The sequence below is a fragment of the Betta splendens genome, chromosome 15 (assembly GCF_900634795.4).
Source record: "Betta splendens chromosome 15, fBetSpl5.4, whole genome shotgun sequence".
Lineage (NCBI taxonomy): Eukaryota > Metazoa > Chordata > Actinopteri > Anabantiformes > Osphronemidae > Betta > Betta splendens.
Window position 1 is genome coordinate 13616089 of NC_040895.2, and position 24209 is coordinate 13640297.

Sequence of the window (24209 nt, forward strand, 5' to 3'; positions counted from 1 at the left end):
ACGTCCTACTGTACGTGTGTGGAGCCTTTCTCTGCAGAGGTGGAGGCCTTTGACACAAGCATCCTCCTGTTCATCACGCTGCCCTTTCATCCCCCTTAAAAATACTTAGACTTCAAACATCCAGCAGGAAGGCCACAGTTAATGACTCGCTTTAATGGGGGTACGAGGGGTTGTTACGGTGTGACCATTACACCCCCCCCCCCGGGGATTATTAAATTTATCCTCCAACCTGGATGAGAAATTTCCACTTTCTCAAACTTTTTTTGGGTGATTAGTGAAACGTTTTGACCTAACAAGAAAGAAGCCCGACTCAGCCTCCAGATAATTTCACCTGGATGACTGCGGCTCCTCAGACATCGTATTACTATAAAAGGTACATTGGCAGGATTCTAGTCTCCGGAGGAATCTAATGAGGCAGAGTGCCGAACAATAACGGTCTTAGTAGTTAAAAGTATTCATTTGCATTTCCTGCCAATTCGTCTGTTCTTACATAGTGAGTATGCAGGCGCACACACACACACACACACACACACACACACACACACACACACACACACACACACACGCACACACACGTCTATACAATATGACGTATTTATGCACCTCATGGAGCATATGGTAGCTATATATAAATACCCTTTGGATAAGCTGAAGGACGTTTACAGTATGTTCGAGACAAAACAAAAGTCGAAAGATATTTGCAGATTTTATACATACAGAATTTTGATTAATTGGACCCATTTTTAGATTTTCAAATGTATATTTTTCATCTACTCCGTGTTCTCAGACACTGCTTCATGAGACTATAAAACCAATAGTCGTATTTGATGCAGACCTTTAGATGCGTTACACAATATGAATATGTTCACTCCATGGAAAGAACTTTTTACATCATGATCTTTGAAGAAATGCAAAAAAAAAATGGAATCATCTTAAGATGCCTGTAAAATCAATATCCCCATTTTTCCACTGAACTTCATCTCTCCTCGCCTCTCCGTGTGCCACTGTCTCCATTACTCTCGCTCCTCATTTCATTTTCTCTGGCGTCTCTGATTTTCATTAACACTCCTGCCCTGCCGGCTCCCCGCTTCCTCCCGTCCCCCCCTCCGTGCACCTCCTGCGCCGCTTCCCGCTTCCGCTTGCTGGATTCAGCCCTCCATCCCGCCTCACCTAAACAGTGTGTCAGATGTAGGCAAGAATCAGGGGGACGGGAGACTATCCAATTAAAAGCACAATGCATAATTATTTCCCAGCCCCCACCCCCACCCCACCCCGCCGCTGTCTCTCGAAGCCCTTCAGATTATGTAACAGCTCCGTGTCAACGCATCCAGCCTGTGGAGGACAAGTTGAGGGGGTCTTCGCCAACGCTCGCCGGCTCTGGACTTTCCCCGGCAGCTTGCGTACTGCCCCTCACTCCTCCTCCACCTCCCTCTCCTCCTCCTCCTTTTCTTTGCCACATCCACCCACCAGCCCACCCTCTCTCTGCCTCCCTTACGCACACATACACATATACACTCAATCACGAATGCACGGGGATTGCAGCAACAGCAGCGGCGCCGCGAGATGGAGATCTCCGCTGCGTGTGTGAGTGCTTATTCCCGGTGAGTGCGGGGACAAGAGCGATTGAGTGTCAGTGATGCTTGAATAAGGTTGTATGAGGGGAGAAGAGGGGGAGAGAGCAGAGTAAAGGGCAGGTGGAGGATATCACGGAGGACCCGTTGAGCTTCTGAGGCAATGTCTGTCTGCTTTCTTCCCTCTCCCATCCCGATAACCTGAATCTTTGCCGGATGTGCCACAACTACTCCAGCTGTCACTGCACCGGCTGCCTGTCTCCTGGTCCTGCAGCCCGTGAGAGCTGCTCCAGCGGCTGGACGATACCCCGGCAACCACTGGATACATGGATGAACGCTGGCTTTACAGGGGATCTGCGCTTTCTTATGCTTTGCACCTCTGATCTGTTTCTCAAGGTAAGAGTTCCACTTCCTTTTTCCGGAGTTGCACATATTTCACAGGTATTGCAGAAAGAGCGGGGCATTCGTGTGGCATGCCTGTCAAAATGTTAAGTGAATCAATGATTCTATTACTAATACTAATAGTTAATAAGTCCTTGCTTAGTGTTGCATGCGTGTGTAGGATCCCTGCATGCATTAGATATGGATAAATAAGGGAGGGGGCATTTCTGCATCCAAGCAGTAGAAGGTTTAATGACTAATCAGGGATATGAATGTCAGATTTTTGTCTTCGTAATGAAAATGGGAGATAAATGATCTAATTTGACTTTGATGAATACTGTATACTTATCATAATGCGTGTCTCTGCAGCCTTTGACAGACATGCAGCATTTATCTGATGAGGCAGAGGCTGATTATCAAGATTGCTGTACTTGTGAATTGTCTGGGCTGGATAGTGAGGAAAATAGATGAGAGCTAACTAATAGTATAATTGTATATTGTACTGTAATAGACTGTCAGCATGATGAGAATTTATTGGAAAACATCTATCGCGTTACGGTAAGTGGCGTAGGTTGCATGACATACTCATAGGTGATGACGGTTCCCGCGGCTGAATTAAAGCAATGGCTCCAGACTTATCATGACTAATGACATGTGTGATCTGGGATGCTCCACTGCATCAAATACAGCTGCACTTATATTTGTTTTCAGCCGTTGTCTCTCTCGCTCTCTCCCTCTCTCTCTCTCTCTCTCTCTCTCTCTCTCTCTCTCTCTCTCTCTCTCTCTCTCTCTCTCTCTCTCTCTCTCTCTCTGTCTCAGTCCCTCTATTTTCTACACGTCATTCCTTGAATACCTAAATTTACAGGAAACAGAGGCAGGGCACAGCTTTAAGGTGCCAAACACACTGTTTCTGCGTCTTTCACTCTTCTTCATCTCACTTCTATAAAAGCAACCGAGTTAATTATCTGTTCTACACATATGTGATCACCGTCCAGCCCTTTATTAATTAATTAATAAAAAAAATAATAATTAATGCACCACAAAGGCTTTTATCAGATTCACACTTACATGATGTCATGTGATGTGATGCGTTGGAGAAATCCAAAATGCCCTTTTGCATAACGGCATTTCCAAAGTTACTACAGCCAAGGATCCATTTCATGGCCGACGCTGTCATCCAGGAAAAGCAAGGACGCGAGCATTTCGAAACCTCTCCGTACATAACACAAAGTGCTACTGAGTGATAAATCTTTCAAGCCTACATCATAAAGCAAACTTTCAGTCTGCAGCCCACAGATGCAGTTATCACGAGCCGTGTGTGTGTGTGTGTGTGTGTGTGTGTGTGTGTGTGTGTGTGTGTGTGTGTGTGTGTGTGTGTGTGTGTGTGTGTGTGTGTGCGTGTCTTGTCCACAGCTGTGGAGCTGGAATTGTTTTCAGATATAAATGTGTGTAAACATCTCAGATCAAATACTTTGTCGCAGGATGAACGTCATTATTTTCAACACAGGATGTTAAGGGGCAATAGAAACTATGTGCACATAACTTTAATATACAGTGCATGTAGATATTATTCTCTAGTCCAATACATAAGAACAATGCTGCACCTTGGAAACTCATCCTTTGCATTGTGCTTATGAAAGCATAATTGGTACAATGTCACACTCTTTAATTTATGCAAATAGGGTGAAACTTCCCCACACTGAAGGGATGCACTGCACATGCTGTAGTCCCTCACTGAGCCTGTGAGGGTACTTAACCGTTAATGAGTGACTGACAAGATTATCCCTCGTAAATATCGCACAAATGCAGTCTAGTGGTTATTAAACTAATACTGGACATGGATGAAAGGTGATCCAAGCAAAGCTGTCTTGTTCTCTCTGCTTGGGAAGGAGCATAAATCATGAGTCAGCAGTGTCGTAGACTGTTATGACTTGGAAAATGAATCCGGCCCCTTGTTAACATTCTTTACAAACAGCCAGCTTTCTACTATGTTTTGGCGATAATAAATCAATCACGGTACTGTAGCTAAAGGTGTTTTTCCCCTCTCATGGCTGCAGTGCTTCATTGTGAAGAACTGAAGGGCAATTGGAACAGACAACGCAGGCTGCCAGGGTACATAAGGAGATTTCAGAGGATTACTTTTGCAATTTTAGAGTCAATGCATTATTTATAATCCTTTGGATAGCTGAGGCCAAATCAGGGAAGGACCTCAGGTCATTAGCAGAGATATAGCTTGCTTTGAGATGAGGAGGAGGAGAGCTTGGAGGAGGAAGGGAAAAAGGATGATGAGACAAAGGAAATTCTCACTCACACTATCTGAATATATGTCACAAGTCTCTCGTCTCGCTCTCCGTGCATCCGACTTCTAACAATAATAAGTCACTGAAGAGGTTCTTTTTGTGTGAATTACCATTTAGCTGCTTTACATGCCTCACATGGCTGCGTAAAAAATTGTATGCGCTTAGAGGAGACTTCCTGCAGATGTGATTACCTTTTCAGGGGTGTGAGATTGGTATTTCTGAGTGTGAAATGGCATGATCCCGCGCGAATCAGCCCCGAACAAATTCTCTTTATTCGCGGAACAGCTTCTGACAAACAACTCGCGCTAGAACCAAAGTGCATACTAAGCCATGTTTCAGAACAAATACCACCAGCAATAAAACTCAGCTGCTTCAAATTCCAAAACAACTATGTGCAAATTCATGACACAGCATGTGACATTGTTGGTGTATAATAAGATTGAGCTGCATGCTTGTGTGGGGGTTTTCTTCTCTTCTGGCACTGAATGCATTGCGGTAACTGGAGTGACACTAGAAAATGTTGCCATGCACGTTTTCCAGCATTAATAGGAAGTAAGACCAAACAGTTGCCCCTGAATATATTTTATTTCCTTTTTTATCAACAGAGGGTTGTGTTACAGCGGACTGCAACGTGAAACCCACAGCAGCAGACCCAAGAAATACAGCTTCACGCTTTTTTTTTTTGGTGTGTGTGTGTATGTGTGTGTATTTGTGTGTCTGTCTTTCTGTCTGTGCACTTAAGATGCTGGCAAAGGCCTCTCTTTGAAAAGGTGACAACCAGGCCCACAAACACTAATTCACACACATTTTTTGTCTCTCTCCCACTCTCTCTCTCTCTCCTTCTTTCTCTCTCGCCCTTCCTCTCGCTCTCACACTCACACTAAGTGGGTGGACAGGCACAAAGAGATCCACAGTCCATATGCCTGCACATGAAAACCACACAGTCACATCAAGCAGGGGCACTTTGTCATCATTAAAAAGTTGGTATTCTTCTTTGACGACCGCCGTCATTACGTCACTGAGATTTTCAGAGCACTGGAGATGGAGATCAAACTGCAGAATTAACATTAATCTAATTCGCTTGTGTTTTTCCGCATACAAATATCATGAAAGCCGTGGAAGTGACATGAGGAAATGTCACGAACCCCCCCAAAACAATCACGTTGATGGATTTACAGTCTGTCTAAATGGTAAAACATGATTACTTTCAGAAAAGCTGGAACTCCATAAAGATGCTTGCTTTTGTGTTGTTTATTTATCTTGCTGTGTCTTGTCTCATGAAAATGATTAGCCAGCGCTTTCTGATGTTTTCTTTCACCAATATCAGACATCATTTCATTTCCTTGTGCTGTTTGATATTTTTTATGCACCAGCAATGAAACGTGTTTCATCATAGACGAGAAAGAAAATGCGAGATTTCTCATTTGATCATATGGACCCGTAATTTGAAACTCTGCGAAGGGTTTGACTATAAAAAAGCAGCACTTTGTTGTACTCAAGTCATTTTTTTCCATTGTTTGATGATTACATAAAGATCACTCAAGCAATTTGTGATTTATTACATCCAGTGGTACCAGTGGTAATGATGAATTAAACATAAAAAAAATAAAAGTTGAATGTTAATGATTTGTGCATCATTAATATGACACTATAGTTAAATTAGATACAACTTATAAACAAATCACTTCTATTCTATGAAACACATTTACAAGCTCGCAAGTTTACTGGCGATATTAAACAACTTTTGAGATGAAAAATCCAACTTTTAAACTATTTATTTTATTGTCTGCTGTATAAACCAATGCATCATATGCTATTAAACACGAGCATCACTCCTGCTCTTGATCTGCTTATGGTTGATTTGCAAATGCCTTTGTAGTCTATTTGCTTGCAGCCCTTATACATATATAACATTGTACACCCGTCTCAGCCAGCTACAGTAACTTCTATGAAGCTGATTTACTGCACAAACCGATGTCACAGAACTGTACGCACCTCAGTTTACATTCGGTGTCTAGGCTCTGACCTTGTCGTTCTGCTCAGCACAGCTGCTCAGTGATGATAATAAATTTCCCCCAAGGGGAGTTTAGACTCAGCCCTTACAGGTGGATACGAGTGGAGAAGCCCAACATCGGCCATTATGTGGAGTCTACTATGTGTGGGCCACAGCTGCTGTGTGGTCAATGCCTTTGCCAGACCACAAGGGGAATTTATTATACTGTAAACACCTTCTAGTGGGCAGCACCAGCTGCCCTGTGGCCATTCCTTAACAACCCCGGTGGAGAAAATGGGCTCAAGCAACCTAAATTCAGCAAGTCACATAATATATGTTATGACATGTTGGTGGTTAGGATATGAAGATGACATGAGAAACACTAAAGATCTGTTCTGTTGTTTTTGTCTATGACCTGCTTACAGGTGTGCCAGGCAAAAGGAGGTTTACCATGACTCCAAGAGAATGTCTTGCTCAGATTACTAAAGCCCATGTGTAATATTAGCCTCTAGGAGAGACAAGTGTCTCCAATAGTCCCATAGGATTCCCTGAAAATGGTCTCACCTAGGTGGAAATGAGGCACAAACGCAGCCCATAACTCTCTCACATAGTAAAACCTAGGACAATGCTATTTCACCCTAATAACATAGATTTGTTACAAAGATTATTAAAAGCTAAGTAATGTCTGCCACTCTAAAGAAGATGTAATTGACACCCAGGCGAGTAGGAAACAAAACAGCCATCGTTATAGCAAAAGTGTGATATAGAGTAGCTGGAGGTGCAACAACCAAGGAAAGGAGTTTGCGATTGGTGACAGCAGCAATGAAACACAATTATAACTTGTGACCTTGCTCAGGAATCACTACTATATATAACATAGTAATTGCAAGTGTCAAAGTTACCAGCAGCGGAGGTCGAAATGCATCAGATCAGTGTTTGCTAAAGCACATGTACTGTCACTGATGGAAGACGCTACAGTGCATCATCTTAGGAGCAAATTCAAAATTGAGATAAAGTGAATACATAATTTTAATACTGGCCTTTTTATCTCTGACTTTTTTCAGAAAATATGGTGAGTAAAGAAGACACCACATGCATTGTTCTCTCAAATTCCGACGACTCCGATTCCGAGACAGGTCCATCACACAGCCTTGATGCGCAGTCTGGACAAGAATCAAGCAAGCAGCAGGTGAAGAAGAGAAACAAAGCCTTACAAGTGCGTTTCAAGGATATCTGTGAAGCCCAAAATGAGCATCGGGGCAGACGCCCCAGATCCATTTCCTGTAAAGTAACACACAGAAAGTACATGACTATGCCTGCCAGACGCTCCATTCCAAATGTAACCAAGAGTACGGGAGTACAAACCTCACCAGACCTCACCAAGCGATACAAGACTTTTCCTTTCGATAGGAAAAAGGGCCACACGTTCAAACACACTGCTTTGGTGGAGGATTATAAAGGACAGAACAATGGGTTTCTGAGTGATATAAAGGCAGCAGGAGATGATGGACAGCCTGTTGGGGAGTCCTCTCAGTACAAGGGTAAGATCGTGGGACAGACCAAAGCCTTGCTTCACCACACAGATGACAGCAGTGACACAGAGGATCTGCTTTCCAGTGCCAACTGTGTGGACGGACCCTCATGTCCAGAATACTCGCATTTCCCGGACGTGTGCCATCCAGGCAGCTCTCCTTCCAAAGGTGAGCCAGACTTCCAGGGTTGTGGGACCAGGACCAAACACAAAGGAATACCCAAAGAAGACATGAATGCCAGCACTTCGTCAAAGCGTCAGCTGGCTAACACTGAGCTAAAGGGTATGGGCCCCGTTGCGTGGAACTCCTTGACACAGGTGGAGTCCTTAGGAAGCCCCTCTGTGAGCTGTAAACGGAAAAAGGGCACACAGCCGAATGAGCAGCAGTCACAGACACTTCCCCATAGCGCCAAATGTTCTGCACAGTCACAAGGGCAGTGTCGGACAAGGCACGCGTCGGCCTCCTCCAAACTCCAGCAAACAGTTGGGGGGGGTGAGGGCTTTCCTCCAGTAGACACAGGAGCCCCAGGCATGGGCAGCAGCCAGCAGATAATGCCCTTATCTGGAGACAAGGATATCAAAGCACAGCTGCAGGCCATGGAGAGCCTCATCAGCTCGAGCCAGGAGACCATCAAGGTCCTGCTCGGAGTTATTCAGGAGCTCGAGAAAGGTGAAGCGCAGAGGGAGGGGTGAGTAGCGTCGCTTGTACGGATGCTTCTAGACATGATGCACTGCACAGAACATATATGCAAATTTCACTGTATGCTATGAGAAAAAACACAATGATGGAGACCAGCTGAATTTGGTAGCTTTTCTCGATCCTTGTTTGTGTGAAGTCTTGTTTGTCATGTTTTCATTTTTATATAGAATTTGTTGCATTCCAACATGTAAGCAGCCAATTAGTATGATTTTATTCTAAACAATTGCAATGATTTACAAAACCAAGATACACTTCAAGGCTTTACTTTAAGGTAATGATAGCTATAGGCCAACATTTGCAAATAAGCACTAAACATCAAGTACAGCAGCTGCTAATGGGAACAGTAATATGATGAATAAAGCACCTAGTCAATGCTAATTTGGGTTTTTTAGTTGTTACGGTTCATCCTCAGGGGACAGAGAATGTGGATGGGCCTCCAGTAACTGGGGACACGTTTCCTTATTCTGTTTGAACCTAAGGAAAAGGATTGGCAAAATATTTAGGCCTCTGGGAACCATGGAACTCAAAATTATTAATTAAATTGGGACGCTTCACTGAATAAGGGAAAACTTTGACCTGCTGGTGGCTGGAGGGACAGTCGGAGGGTCACAAAGAATTGTATTAGCAGTATTATACTGTATGATAGTCAGTGTTCAAGGTCTAATGGGATGTTTGAAATACACAGTGCGGTACTTGTCAGTACTCTCTCTCTAATTTTAATGGCAGAGCAAGTGTGCCTCTAATAATTCTTTGTATGTCATATTTCATTAGAGAAGTACCTTCATAAGAGGAAATACATTCACAAGCTTCATAAAGCCCTCAAGTCGTGTCACTTGCAGCAGGGCAATTGTAAGAATTAATGCACTCCATTTCTAAAACCCATGGCAACACAAAGCAAATTTTATTTAAGCCTTATTCCCATCCAGTGGAGCACAAGCCACCCCGGCGTGGCTCTGTGGAACTTTGTTTTAAAGGCCCAATTAGTGCAGCCTCATAACACTTTGCCTTTCATCTCCACAAGGCTGGGGCCGCTGTAGTGCCTTCACCGGGTTGTGTGCCCTCTGCATTGTTAGAGAGGAGAAGCTACAGTACTGTACACTATAGGACATGATACATTGTCCAACACCCTTTTCTTTTGTGCAGAGCTAGACGGTCAGACCCTTTGTAGAATTTTTATTTATATCAGCTCACGTTTAATGTTTTCACTGGGAAAGAAATACATAATTATAATACAGAATAATTATAGTACTTTCCTTAATATTCATTAGCCAATTATAGAACAACAATTAAAAAAAAACATGTAAGTGCAGCAACAGCACAGAATAATATGTATTTTATTTATTTCATTTTACATAGTTATGTTATATTATTTGGCTCTAAACATTATCAGTGGTGCTTTGTAGTGACCCGTTATCTCTTTAGACTGAGAATAACTCCATAATGTTTACTGATAATGGGTTTCTTTACACTGCTACCAGCCATGGTATCATGTCCAACGTTAACAACGCCTACCCAGTGTTTCTAATCAATTTGATGCTGCTGCCGTAACATCTAAGTCGCCCAGACATTTGAACATCAGTGTACTTGAATTACTCCCTCAATCACAGGGTGAACCGATATCTCAAAACACCCGCACAGTGTTGTTAAATCATTAGTAAACAGCACCGTTTATCTCAGAGTGGTTGTGAACGACAAGGCTTCGCTGTCTAAACTGAATATTCGTCATTTTTGGCCTCATTTTTCATGATGCAAACAGGCTTTCAAATGCCTAATGCCTCTATATTCTGTCTTATACTTTACATCTTAGGTCTAGGTTATCCATCCATCCATCCATCCATCCATCCATCCATCCATCCATCCATCCATCCATCCATCCATCCATCCATTATCCTAAATGCTTTTATTCACAAGGTTGTGGGGGTGCTGGAACCGATCCTACAGTACATGTAGCTGTCATTGTCATTGGGGGAGCGGCAGGGTACATCCTGTACAGGACGCCAGTAAATGCACATTTATACTAATGAATGTCATTGTAGGACTGTACAGTAGTGTAGTAATGTAGTGTGTAGTGTAGGCACTGCTTCATAAGGTCCTTGCTGTGTCTGTGTGTCTGTGTAACATAATATACACCCAAGGAGATCTATGTGAGACTATGCGACCTTGTGCATTTCTTCATGTGTGAAAACACACTAAATTCCGTGCGGTGCCCAGGCAGGCAGGCACGTAGGCACGTAGGCAGGGGGTGTGTACGGTGAAACGGGACGCGTCCCAGCACAGCTGACGTGAGCAAACGGGCCAGCGGTGCGTCTGTGCCAGTAGTCGGCTTAGAGGGCGGCTTTCAGAGGTGCAGTGATTGTCTCCCATGATGCATCCTTGAAGTCAACCTCTCTGACACTTGTTTTAATATACAGTAGTGTCACAACAGTCTATTGATTCATGTTACTTTACATGAGAAACAGATTCATTCTTTTGTTTTTGTGTTGAGCACATGCAGCGATTAAATATTTAGGTTAATGCTCTTTAAATGACTTCACTGCACAGCTCTGGTGCAGAGCCCGGCTGTGCTCTGAGCTACTGTACTGTCCTTGCTCACAGCTGCTCAGAGGGACTTCATTTGAGAAGCGGGTAGGACGCGTGAACTTGTTGACCTTCAGCTTCCATCAGCATTTTCGATTCTCACAGAGGCTGTTCTCCCTCCCCCCGAGAGGTCACCTCTCATGTCAACAGTTGAGGTCCGAGCCCTCCAACATGTCATCCATCAGGGTGAAGGGCCACTGTGACAGCAAGCAATTACACGGGCAGCCCTAAAACTGCCCCGACAGCCAGAAAGGCCATGCATAAACATGCAATGCGGATTTGCATGCTTATGTCCACTTATGAGAAAACAAAAGTAGAGAACTGAGAATATTATGTGCAGCAGCCCGTGGGACAGTCTGACAATAGCCTCTATAGCTTCTACTGTAGCCTTACCTTTGTAAACGTGGTCAATCTTTATGCTGAAGGAACTGAAAGGGTGCAAACATCCGAGGCTTGAAGCAGAGTTCCTGTGCCATAAATGGAGGAGACTCAATTTGTCTGCTTTAATGCTTTGGTACATCCTCATCCCTATTAGCTATGTTGTGTCGAAATAATTCGAAATAAGATGTAAAGTATAGAGCCCAATGTGGAGATATGGATTTTTCATTGCACATGCAGCTTTCACTTGCTACCTACAGTTTGTTGCCTATAAAATGGAGACAATATACAGTGCTTCAAAACTGTGCCATGGCAAAGTGAAGTAATCCCATTATGTTGAATCAGTAAGTCTTCACACTTGATTAACTACAGAAACCTGCAGGACCAGAACCCCTCCTGCATGTTAAAACCGTTCGGAGCAAACAAGACCGAGCCGAACAAATTTGTGTGAGCGCTCGTGCCCACAGGTGTTGAAAGATGCAGCCACGGCCTGTCGCCGGAGATCACACGTACTGTTTCATCTCTGTGTTCGCAGGCTCTCCTACCGAACGGGACAAGACACGGCCAACTGTGACACGTGTCGCAACAGCGCGTGCATCATTTACAGGTAGGCGCCCGCTCCGCCGGGCTGTCATCAGCGCTGCTTTAAATGCTGTTTGGTGTGTGATAAATCATCGCCCAGAGAAATGTTTACACAACCCTGTCCCATAAAAATGACTTTCCTATGCAAATAATTTGCCAACTCCATTATGTTTTTGTGGGGAATGTAATTTCATGACCACGTTGCGATGCAGTATATATTTTAGATGAATGAAGTGCTACAGTACATGAATTAAAGGAAAGCGAGCTGCAAGGAGACGATCACAGACTATTATAAGAAAAGCAGTGATATGTAAAGACGTTCATTAAACCCGTCCACAATGTCTCCATGCCCACAGCGGTGAGCTTGGCAGGGTTCTTTGGTGGAACTGGGTTTTTCTGTAGATATTTGTATACATTGATAAAGCACGGCAGCTTAAAACAGTGCAGCAGAGGCTTTGGTGTGTCAGTGTTTAGAACTCAAAGAAGGGGAGTTTGAAAAAAGGCGTAAGACTGAAAGTAGCGTAAAAACTGGCTAACCACAATACGTGACATCTGTATCGACCTCTGTGGATGTGAGGGTTTTCTGGAAGGATGTTCTTGCCAGCTTCTTCTTTCTGCTTCCCTTTTTTACGTAATAGCTGCTGCACTGCGGTAGAGCAACATAATAACGCAATGCAATCTGATCGTCCTGTCCTTTTAGGTTATTGTGCATTAATGTTAGACATGAACCTCAGACGCTGTATTTCATATACTCATTTGAACTGAACACCCGCAGACTTCCTACAGTAGCCGCATTGACGGGGGCGCATTGTCCTGCTCCTCCATGCATTGTCTATCTGACCCAGATCGTGGTGCAGTTTAGGGCCACAGATGCTGAGATTAATGCCAGAAACACTGACAGCTCATGAGTAGATTTATCTTTGCGTGCCATTTTTAAGGTCTGTTTGCTATTTGTCCATTTCCACTTATTTACCACACAAACATTCCCATGAGGTCCAGGCGTGTATGAGTCACGTAGACACAATCTGTCATTTGCCACTGACAAAAATCCTAATATGCTGCCTCAGTTGAAATGTATTTTGGGTTTAGAGTAGCAGTACTACTTTGATACTACAGTATGTATTACATTCCCGTGTCTGGACCAAACATGAACACCACAGTGACCCAGACATGAGCTGCTGGCTTAACTAAGAAGCAAGACTGAGAAGTATTTCATGTTCTGCTACAGTACATGAAAAGGCTTTGGCCTCATGTTGGCAAAGGTAGAAGCAAAAATATAAACAAAAGGCTCTATTTCATCAATATCTCTCCAAAACACAATAGTGAAACAGAGAGCTGGGGAGGAACGGGAGCTCTCGCTCTTCCACACACTGGCGCAAAACAGAGCAGCTGTGGCTGTAGTCAATAAAACAGGAAAACACATTCAAGCATCTGCAGAAAGAGCCTGAGTCGCCATCAAAGGGCCGAGCTCAACAACCATCACCGCTTCTTAGCGAGAAAATAAAACCTGACTCTCAAGCACGTGGCAAACAGGATCTCTGCAGCATCAGATTACTGGCGCTGAATCTGATTCCAGTCTAAACCCCGACACTGACAGGTGTCAGCCGCAGTAGTTCAAAGGCTGTTTCAGTCTTGATAAGCTGTTTGCAAAAAGCCGTCGAATGTAACCTGCCCGTCCGTCTGTGGAGATTCTCATGGCGCATCTGGGACTTAACAGATTTCCAGTTTTCCCCTTCATCCATCATCAGGAGCACCCGGAATGTGAACGAGTGCTCCCCTGAACACATCACCTGGCTGGGAACCAACTACCAACCTAACGTGTACATCTCATATATTATGTTCTCATTACAAACACTATCTCCTGCCTGTTTATTTACCTACTAAAGATGGAGAAATGAAGAAGGATAATAAACATTGTGCAGCCCTCACCGGTTCAACCCTTGACCCTGTTTCTATTGCTACATGCTGCTTTAACGATTAACATTACTCTAGAGCTGATAATACGCGCCTCTCCATAGTCTTGTAAATAGCACTTTAAAAATTAGACTGGTCCTGTTGTCACATAAAGAGAATGAAGTGCTTTACGTGGTCATCATTTATCTCATATCCACAGTAACTCAAAGCCTGCAATATACAGTATGTTTCTTCCCTTCCTGTCCATGCATTTGCTCCAGTTTTCACTCTGTGCTTCATTTTAGGTAATATTTGCGTTGTCTCTCATGAACATGCTTCATAACCTGAGGGAACCGTTCTCTGCTTAACATCTGACCCACTCTACGTCTTCACTGACTGGATCTCACTCACAGTCAAATCATTGTTTTTGTCTTTCCTCAGCAGAACGTTCCGACGTCATGTTCACACTTGATCAACATTACTGTATCTTTACTATCCTGTTTTTTTCCCCACATTCATTCCGCTGAGTCTCTTTTGGTGCACGCTGCTGTGTGTAACCTGCTGTGTTGCAGCCTCGACACCGCATCGTGCTGGTGTGTCTATTGATTTGTGTCCCTATTGATCAAACAAGGTCTTTTCATTGATCTGTTTTTATGAGTTCGGTCATTACTGTGAATAAGTGTGACTTTCAGCTCAGGGGTTAACAGAGTATCTAAGCTTTGAGATTCATTGAACTGTGAGGAAAGCATATATGGATATAAGCGTAATATAATTTGTAAGACTAAAGCGTGAATCTCACTGAATAAGGAAGCAAAGACAGTTCCTGAGGCGTGAGGCTGATTTTCTCGTTTCCTTTCATCGATCTTCTCTTGATAAGACAAAGTGTGCCAGCTGCGTATGTCGGCGAAGCAACTTGGCTCAATTAACCAACTCGGAACAATTTTCTGATGGCACGTGCCGTCAGCCTGACGCGACTACACCCAAGCATGTGGCGCGGCAATAAAAAAATCACAATGAGGATGCACTCGGCGGAGCCCTCATGAAGTAGAACATTGTCATTTCATCTGTGATCAGTATCATTAAGTAGTTGTTTATTTCACTTCATCCAAGCGGTTCTTAACGGCCGCTGAATTGAGGAGAGCTGCGGTTGGCAAGCAGGGTGCGAATCCATCACGGTCCCATCTATCCCTGCCAACACGATTGTCAGAGATATCTGAAATTCTACAAATAGGGCTCCTTAGCATTCTCCTGCAAAACCCAGTACAAACCGTCCAGGAGAGAACTGTGTTGTTAGAACATAAAGCATTTATTTCCTTTACACCTCTCGGCTTAAAATCTGTCACGATTGCATCACTTTAATACCACCGGTCTATTAATCGAGCGAGAAACTGCTAATAAACGAATAGCCCTTGATGAGGAAACCTGAAAACAACGACACAAAAGACGAAACAAGCCAAGAACAGCAGGTTGAGACCCCAAAGATCAATTACTGCCCAAAGATGGATTGTGAGCAACTGCATGTTACAACTCCAACCAAGATTAGTCGGCCCTGAGACGCAGCCTTTAATTTCAGAGTAATCCAGCCTCTCCTATGTCAGATAAATCCCGGACTTTAGCAGCGGCTGTGCTCAGGTAGTCAATCAATGGGCCTTTTTCCAGATTCCAGCTCTCCTCTGACAGTCTCCACCCACTCTCTGTAGACTGCAGCATCTCATACATCACCGCAACAAATAGGGCATGCATATGGCAGGTAGGACAAGGCTGAAGGTATGGACAGCGGATTAGGAGGCTCACACCGGCCGCATTTCTCAAACACTCCGCTAGACTAATCCAGAATTTGGCTCTAAACACATGAAGTTTATGCTCACGCCTATTGATGTGGTCCAGCCTTATTATATCACGCTTATTTGTATGATTTATGATCCTTTAGAGGAGCCAATTTTCCAAATCCTAGTTGAGACAAAATGATGAGATAGCACCCCCTTCTCTTTTTTCCCCCCATTCTCATTTTAATGTGTGAACAAATTAACAAGACCATCAGTCGCAAATTATATGTGGCCCACCGCTGAGTAAACAGCAGGAAGCCCGGTTTAAAAACAGGCACACATCAAAGTATTAACAGCTCAAATCCTCTTTATGCTGCCTTGAATAAGAACCAGCATTTAAAAGCAAAGTACACAATGTTGAGTTTCCAATTTGGCACTGACAATGGCGGTTAAGTCTAAAAATGCAGATGATGAGACCTAAGGAACTAATTAGCACTTGTGCCACGTGCTGAGATGGCAGCGCTGTGGCTGCGTTGGTGAACAATTGTCAGGACGGCCGTCGCCCGCTCTTTCTCGTTAATAAGAGTGTCTTTTTTCCTCCTGTGCGTCGGTGAAGCGAGGAGCCATGAAACAGACAACGGCGCTGTTATATCTGATATACATGACGGGAAAAAATCCCACATCTGATTTGCATAACCTGTTCAGCCTCGGCTGCCGTCTGCGAGTGGAGGAGATACAGTAACTGTCGCTCCCTGGTGATTTAATCTACTGTACTGAGTCACGTGGCTCTAAAGAGATTACACTGGAGCCCGGCGCTCCCGTCAAGCGGCCAGAGGGGAAATCATGGGAGGACGGGTGAGTGGCCTGGCCGGCGCAGACCAGTGTGTAGCGGGGGAGTGTAGCCTCCTGAAAAGACCTCTCGCAGCAGCACAATCCCTCCCAGGAGGGGAAATCATTGAATGGTGCTCGGCTCACCACGGGCAGAGGCAAACAAACAGCTCACCACACATCACAGAGACGGCTACTTACGCTGCATCGCTAAAGAGGTGATTAATCTGCTTTGCCGGATGCCCTGGAAAAGCATCCTTGTCTCCAGCCACTTCAATCTGTGTTGTTTTTTTTACCGCTATGATCTTACATTTACTGCCGTTGGGGCTGTTTGCTGACGCACCTGCTGCCCGGTGCCACCTCACATCATACGACGCTGCCTAAGGGCTTGTCCACACACTTCACTAATTGCAGTGATCTGCCAAGTGATTAATTGCTTAATAATCGCCGGGGCTATTGTGTGTCACACTGTGCTGCTGTTATTGCACTGCGCTTTCTGCCAAGTCGGCGTTATTTAAATAGCGCGCATAAAAGGCAAGAGATTTGAACATAAAACAAAAGTTGCGACGACAGATAACAGCGTGAGGGAACGGAACGAGCGAGCGCATCCAGAAACAACAGGTCTGTGATGCCAGAACCTGCAGCCAAACGAGAGTTACTGTAGCTTTTATTTTTTTGTTTTAACAAAACAAAACATGCTTTAAAAACCCTTTTAAGTAATGATGTTGAGTGTCAGACGGTCGGGCCCTGGTTCCTGTAAAGTTTTGATTCACGGTTTGTTTAATCTAACATATTGAGCCACTGGAAGTCAAAGCGTGCCAAAGCACTACCCGGCTCTCCATCTGGGTTCCTGAAGGCTTTAATAGAGCTCTGTTCTTAACTGACACTTATCTTAAGGGCGAGGGCAGTGCCCACGATTCATTATGTCACTCTGACTCTAGCATATCTTTCAGCAAACTAATTACGCTGCCTGTCAACGCCGTTCTCCTATCAAACCGGGCTTTGTACTCCAACGTCTGTCTACCTGCAGACGAGGGGGGACCGCATGCTTGACCTTGGCCTGTCAAATGCCATCTCCTCTGGCAGCTTCGCGTCTCCCTTATACCTTTAATGGTCTCGTCTGAATGACAAGAGTGAGCTTATTATGTTGTAGTTACTCCCTGTCAGGTGAGTTTGTTAGAGGAGGGCTGATTTGCCGTCCTCAAGCTCTGACGCTATGATGCTTTGGGAAAGTATAGCACGCTGCAGAAATAAAAACATTAACAGAGCAGTGCGAAATCAATAGCAATAAAGTGAAGGCAGATTGTTGATGATAGTGCATTTATCCCTTGCTTGAATACAGGCAGTTAATCAGGGTGTGCTTGGCCTCACGACGGTTTCATTTGGATGGGATTAAACCCCACATAGCTTCCAGGCCTGGGAGATTTAATCGGGAGAGAGAGTTTGGTGGCGGAACAAAATCAGACGGTGACCAGCCTGGGATTACACTGGCGGAGAGAGTTTAATGTCAGGAGCAACCCACATTCTGGCTTTTTTTTTCATATATAATCTATGCAGGAAAAGCCCTCACACCGCAGGCACAGAAAATACAGACACGGCGCAAGGGAACCGTTCCTCCGAGGAGCTTCTGAAATTGATATGTGCCTCAAGAAAAATGTGCTGCCAGGGTGTCTGTCAGAGTGTTTGAGCTGTTTGCCTCACTTCCAGCCTCCATCTGGACATCAGCGGCCTGCTAACATTAAAAAAAAAGTCAGAATTGAGTCATGAATGTTATAGCCAAAGGAAAAATCACTAACTTTGAAAGCCTTGAGATTAATGGATCTCATTTCACTGTCAGTCGAGAAATCTGACATCTGCAATGAAATCCTCGCCCCACTGAATAATACCGCCGATGTTTGTGTTGCAGTGTCGAGCTGGACTTCAAGCTGCAGGAGGACAAGTTGCAGCCCCTGATGAAGAGACTTTGCCCCCTGGACAGCCAGCAGTGTCCCGCTCTGCCTTACCCCAACGAGGTCTTCACGTCCACTCCCAAGCGTAAATCCAAGACAGAGTCCAAAAAGCACGCTCGCTGGAAACTCTGGTTCCTTTGAGGAAAACGCGAAAGGCTTTTGGAAGCAGCCTTTTTTCTTTTCATCGGGCACATTATTACCCCCTGTTATTCGCAAAACGGATGATAGAATATTCAGCGCAGGAAACCGATCCCGGGGGAAACAATAACAACAGGAACAGGTTTATTGGGGGTTCTGTTGAGACTGCACATCAAGTGGGCTGGAGGACAGTAGAGACAAAAAAATAAAACATTTAATGATTCCATCAAACCTTTTTCTGGCTTGTTTGCTGGAGAAGATCAACACACACCTGCAGAAACTAGGTGAGCTTTGAGATCCATTTTATACTTAAAGCTGTGTAAAGATAGATATTATTTATGAAGCATATTTGGTAAATCTCACTACATATTTATTTTCTACCTTACGTCGTCCAATGCAATGCACTGTTTGGTCTTTTCCCCCTAGAGCATATTGCTTGGCAACAAGAGGATGCACCAAGTCGAGGGCCTTTTATGAGCGAAGCTATAATCTTTGAATGGACATCAGCTCCACCTCCGGCAAAGCACAAACATTTGACTATTGAGAGGAACACGCTTAAGAGACTGAAACATGCTACAGTACAGTACATGACACACTTTCTGGTCTAACAACGCTGTCTGCTCTCTGCTCTTCTTCCCGGATCTGTTAACATCCTGCCTGAACATCTGCCTGCCTTTGTTAATAACCCCTGTCTGCTCTCTCTGTATCTCTGTCCCCTTATCGCCCCGTCTCTCCATTTAGCTCACTGCGCAACCAGCCAACTTGCCAGCCAACTTTGCCTCAGTCATCCTGTCCCCTTTCCCCGCTGGCTACCCTGAGAAATAATGTTCAGACTCTATATTTTAGGATATCTGCATCGTTTTAGCAAAGAACTGTGAAATTAAATTTTGAAGAATACCCCCTATGCGGTATGTGTGGGCTTCTCGTCTGAAGCTGTCTGTTATCTCAGCTTTCGTAACACACATACAGTATACAGCGTTTTGACTAAGGCATATAATTTTCTATAGCAAATGAAGAAGTATGCTTTTGTTCTGAAAAAGTAAATGCTTCTTTGAATTCAGTCCATTAAACGTTTCCGCTGCTTATCAATCACATATTATGTCACAGCAAAGCTCTGGAGTCTGGAGCCATTTCTGTTTCTAAAGGTTTTTATTTATTTTTTTTTTCCCATGAGTAGTTAGCTGTTCTGTAATATTGATTTGTTTTGGCATTCAACCCCAAGTTCCATCTTGTAAAATAAAAAGACTTATTTTTTTGCAGAAAACAATTACAGAACACCAAACATATCTGCACCGACCCACACAAGCAGCTGTGCTATGAACTTGAAAGAGTCGAAGGGCTATACAGTACATAGTGCTAAAGGAACACGGTAGCAGCATCACAAGTGAGATGTCCTGTAGCCACCAGCTTTGTTAAAGGAAAGAGCAAACAGAAAATGACCATGTAGCAGTGACGACAAACTTTCGCGTTGTTGGAAGACGGTCATTGAATGAGTTTATTACTGACAGCAGCTTCTGTAAATACGATGGTACTGTTAAATGTTCCAGAAATGTCAGGAAGCCTCTCATAGTTAGATCAAGCAGTAGATTACATTATTCAGGTCACAAATGTTCATGCAAAGATTTTTACCTTGAGAAAGTGCAATTTAGTGGTTATGTGCAATATTATGCATTTTTCTACTGTTTCTACATAACAATTAAAACATTTTCAACTGGTGATTTGGTGTGTTGCTATGTCTAAGCAAACTTTAGATGTTAATACACCTCAAAAGAGATGCGACATACTGTACTAAGGAGGGACGTCAATGTCAAGGACTACACAGATGAACAGTCAAAACTCAAGACATATTTATTATTATATGAATATAATCATAAATAAATGTCAGCACAAAGCATCGTCCTTCTCTGTAGCACAGTCTGATTTTTTTATGCCTTAGTGAATAAATAGCATTAATACCTTTATAAATGTAAAGTGCACTTTTATAACATAAACAAGTAAAAATGCCCCGCTCCGCCAAGAAAACAATAAAATTAGGTTCCATATATTGTAGTAAATCATTTATCGAGCGGACTTGTTTATATTATAAAGTAGTTAGTTACCCTAGCCTTGGTAGCAAAGAGCTCAACAGACAGCACAGCCAAGTAACAAACAAAGAACAAACAAACACTTTAAATCATTAACCTGTTGGTTGGACCACGCTCAGCAGTAGAATGGTGTCTGGAAGGTGCCAATAAACATTCTAAACTTCCCTAAACATGGATGGCCTCTCAGGGATCAGCACATTTTGCGTGGTATTGCGCACGCTCTTCAGGAAGCTCATGAGGTTGGTGCCTCCTGTCCCCGTGGCTTTCAGCGCGTCGCCCGCGCCTCTGAGCGGGCAGCCCGTGGTGCGGGCACTGTTCCCAGGGACAATGATGTATTTAGTGACCGTATTCAGGTGGTAGCTCCTTAGGTCCACCAGCGCCGACACGCAGGTGTTGTAGGCCTGGCACAGATCGGGGCTGGAGCAGGCGAGGATGAAGTCCCGCAGAGACGGGAGGACAGAGAGCGTCTCTATCAGCTGGCGGTGGGCGGGAGGCATGTAATCGCGCATGCGCGTCAGGTAGGCGCCTGGACGGGGAACAGGGCAGACACGGTCAAGGAGAGAACGCAGCTCTCTGGCAGCTGCACGGGTACAGTACAGTACAGGTGGTGGTGTGTCTCTGCCTGACGGCGGCCTTACCTGTGTCCTCGGCATGGTGAACGCCCAGCAAGGCATCAAAGCACTGAATGGCTGAGCTCTGAGCGGCGCTTCCCCCTGACAGCAGAATGGGCTCGTTGCTGACGCCTTCATAGACCAGTCCCCCAGGAAGCATGGGGTTGTCTCGCCACCTGCAGCAGTTCAGGGACAAAGCAAAAGGGAAACGTCACACCTGAGATCAAGACAAACCTGCAGCACATGATATACAGTATACTGTATGTGGAATGCTTAAGCATAACTTCTAACCGATACTCACCCAGAGACGAAGATCCTCAATGTTCCATGAAACACGTCTGGGTCGACATGTTCTGCAGAGAAATTGAAGCTTGTCTAATTATGCATTCAATCAATTTACTGTAATTCCGTTTAAACCGGGCTAAATGTCAACTTACTGTGCATGATTTTGAAGACTTCCTTCATCTTCTTCAAAGACTGAGTTACTTTTGCGAGACCTTTGTGCACGCCGACGAGGTCAGAGCCGGCCCGCATCACCTCCAGAACCCCCTGGAACGAGTGGGCGGTTTAAGAGCGTCATCATTAGATACACACACATGAAAGGGCAGAAAGCCAGACTTATAACAAAACAGGGGGAGTAACAGCAGCCTGCACTGACCATTAAGCCCGAACTGGCAGCCATCTCCACCAACAACGACACGAGGAAGAATCCCTTACTGCTGTCGCCACCGGGGAATGAAAAGATCAAGTCCATGTTCCTGAGATTGAAAACATATGATCATCACATGACGGTCATCGTGAACATCAGGAGACTGGTGTAAAAACCTTATTGAGGGTGAATGTTTGCGTTTCTTTCTACTCACTCAATTTCCATATCGCTAAAAAGAAAACGAAAGAGAGACAGACACGTCAGTGACTGACTCATAAACAACAGAAGGGAATGTTAGCTGTGACAATAAAATAACAATAAGGACTCACCCTGCAGGATTCTTCAATTTCCAGTTGGCTAAAACTGAATCTGCGTAGGTCAGGATGGGTGGAAGTCCAAGCCTGCGAGAGACGAGCCAGTAGGGCAACGCCAGCGCCTTGGGAAGAACCTGTGAATAAAACGTAGATGTAGATAAACCAGAAACATGTACCTAGGGATCGTCTGTCTGATGATGACTCATGCTAACTTCTGTTCATCTGCCTTTCTCATAGCACTTGAACATCTTTGCATTGTTTTACCTGAGCAGGTGAATGCTGTCCTTCCTGCCAAACGTACCCCATGCTGATGAACCCCAGCGCCAGGTGAGCCAGCATGAGCTCCCGGTGATTGTTCAGCAGGTGGGGACTCAGAACCGGCATCTGGATCGGGACGGAGACAGCGTGAGCGTTCAGATTTCTAGGTCTCCACTCAGACTGAGCTTGTTATGTCGAAGGCTTCTCTCATTCTCACCTCATGGACCCGGTCCCGAAGTTTATGTGACTCAATCAGATGTGTGAGATTATTCGCCAGGTCCATCCACACCCGATAATAGTCTGGAAGGGTAGTCTAGACCATTACAAGAAGACATTAGAGTCATCTTTACCCAATCTCAGTGTAACATGAATCTCAAATTTAGTCTCTTTAATGTCCAACGTGAAAAGGCCCAGTGGTTGAAAAGGCCCAGTCATGTGAAAAGGCTCAGTTATGTGAATGGCTCGATCAGCGAATAACAGAGGCTCATACGGGATCAATTACAAACTGTTATCTGTTATCTATTCAGGAAAGGAGTTCTCACATCAGGCAAAGAGCAAACTACTGTCACAGCATGTGACCATATTGTTAACTTACTTCCTTTTTAGCAACATGAACAGTTTTAAAAACACCTACCAGTGGATCTTCAAGGACGAATCCCAGATCTTCAGAAATATCAAAATCATCGAGGTGCGCCTCCAGGGTTTCTCTCATGCTGGCCTCCATGTGGTTACTCTTCTGTGTTGGAAAAGTGGAAGTGGTGCTGTGTGTGTGATATCAGTTGTAAGACTTGGTCTGAGTCTGTTTCACTACCCTAGTTGCATCCCTTTTATAGGTGCAAGCAGCCAATCAGAGAACACAGAGGAAGTTGAAATTCTGCTTTAGTTCCGTAAGCACTTTCAAACCCCCCCCCCCATTTGTATGGTGAGATAATACAGTAAGTGACATCCAGATGACCCTGTGATAGTCATAATAATAAAGTTAATCAATTATTAATAAAAATAGTTACTTTCTTTTGTTATAATATGCAAAGTAAATGTTGAGTCCAGCCTCATTGTTGATATATGGAGTCATGACTCATGACTGTGTTATATAATATTTTTTTATACTGTACATGATTGTTTTGAATATGCAGAGCAGATCATTATTAGAAGCTACTGCCTAGCTAAAGAAAGTAAACTAACCTTTGCAAGTTCAAATTGAATAGGGTTGAACTGAACATTTTCTATTTATGTCTCTCAAGCAGGAGCGTCAAAAGTGAAACTGAGAAGCAGCTTCTTTCATTTACAGTAATTTGGTATAATTGCTATGCGGTCCTACAACTTTGAATGCATTACAGCTTTCGGTTTCATTATTTCTCTAAGCTCAAAGCACGCTAGGAAGTTTGGTCATCGGGATCTGATTAAGAGTTTCCATGCACTTGATAAGTTGTGTGATTCAGCAGGAATATAAATACTGTACTATACTTACATTACATTAGTTTGAATGTAATTGTGTAAAACAATTTTCTGGCTCTTTCTCAACTCAAGAGGAAATAGGTTAACGCTCATCGTGGTTTTGGTCACCGGTTGATTTCTTCTGCATTTTGCACAGTAATGACTCATTTATTTGTCACATATGATCCTGGGAACAAGTATTTCCCCAGTTGAGTACTGAAACCCTGTGAAGCAGCTCATTGAGCCAGGTCATAGATTTCCTAGTTGGTTTG

General features: G+C 44.0%; 2 protein-coding genes across 2 annotated transcripts; one reads left to right on the forward strand and one right to left on the reverse strand.

The window, feature by feature from the left end:
* The first annotated feature begins 1312 nt into the window (after positions 1 to 1312).
* Positions 1313 to 20266, forward strand: LOC114841968 (inhibitory synaptic factor 2A-like). The gene is made up of 6 exons (XM_029127294.3): positions 1313 to 1601; positions 1808 to 1967; positions 7310 to 8465; positions 11967 to 12038; positions 18407 to 18871; positions 19014 to 20266. Exons 3-5 carry the CDS (start codon positions 7315 to 7317, stop codon positions 18588 to 18590), a joined length of 1407 nt encoding a protein of 468 aa, XP_028983127.1. The 5' UTR covers positions 1313 to 1601; positions 1808 to 1967; positions 7310 to 7314; the 3' UTR covers positions 18591 to 18871; positions 19014 to 20266.
* A 146-nt stretch (positions 20267 to 20412) lies between these two features.
* LOC114841969 (indoleamine 2,3-dioxygenase 2-like) lies at positions 20413 to 23311 on the reverse strand. The gene is made up of 10 exons (XM_029127296.3): positions 23138 to 23311; positions 22721 to 22816; positions 22510 to 22629; positions 22261 to 22379; positions 22146 to 22160; positions 21941 to 22040; positions 21720 to 21831; positions 21584 to 21635; positions 21310 to 21458; positions 20413 to 21197 (listed from the first exon to the last, which is right to left on the reverse strand). Exons 1-10 carry the CDS (start codon positions 23225 to 23227, stop codon positions 20827 to 20829), a joined length of 1224 nt encoding a protein of 407 aa, XP_028983129.1. The 5' UTR covers positions 23228 to 23311; the 3' UTR covers positions 20413 to 20826.
* Between the last annotated feature and the right edge of the window lie 898 nt (positions 23312 to 24209).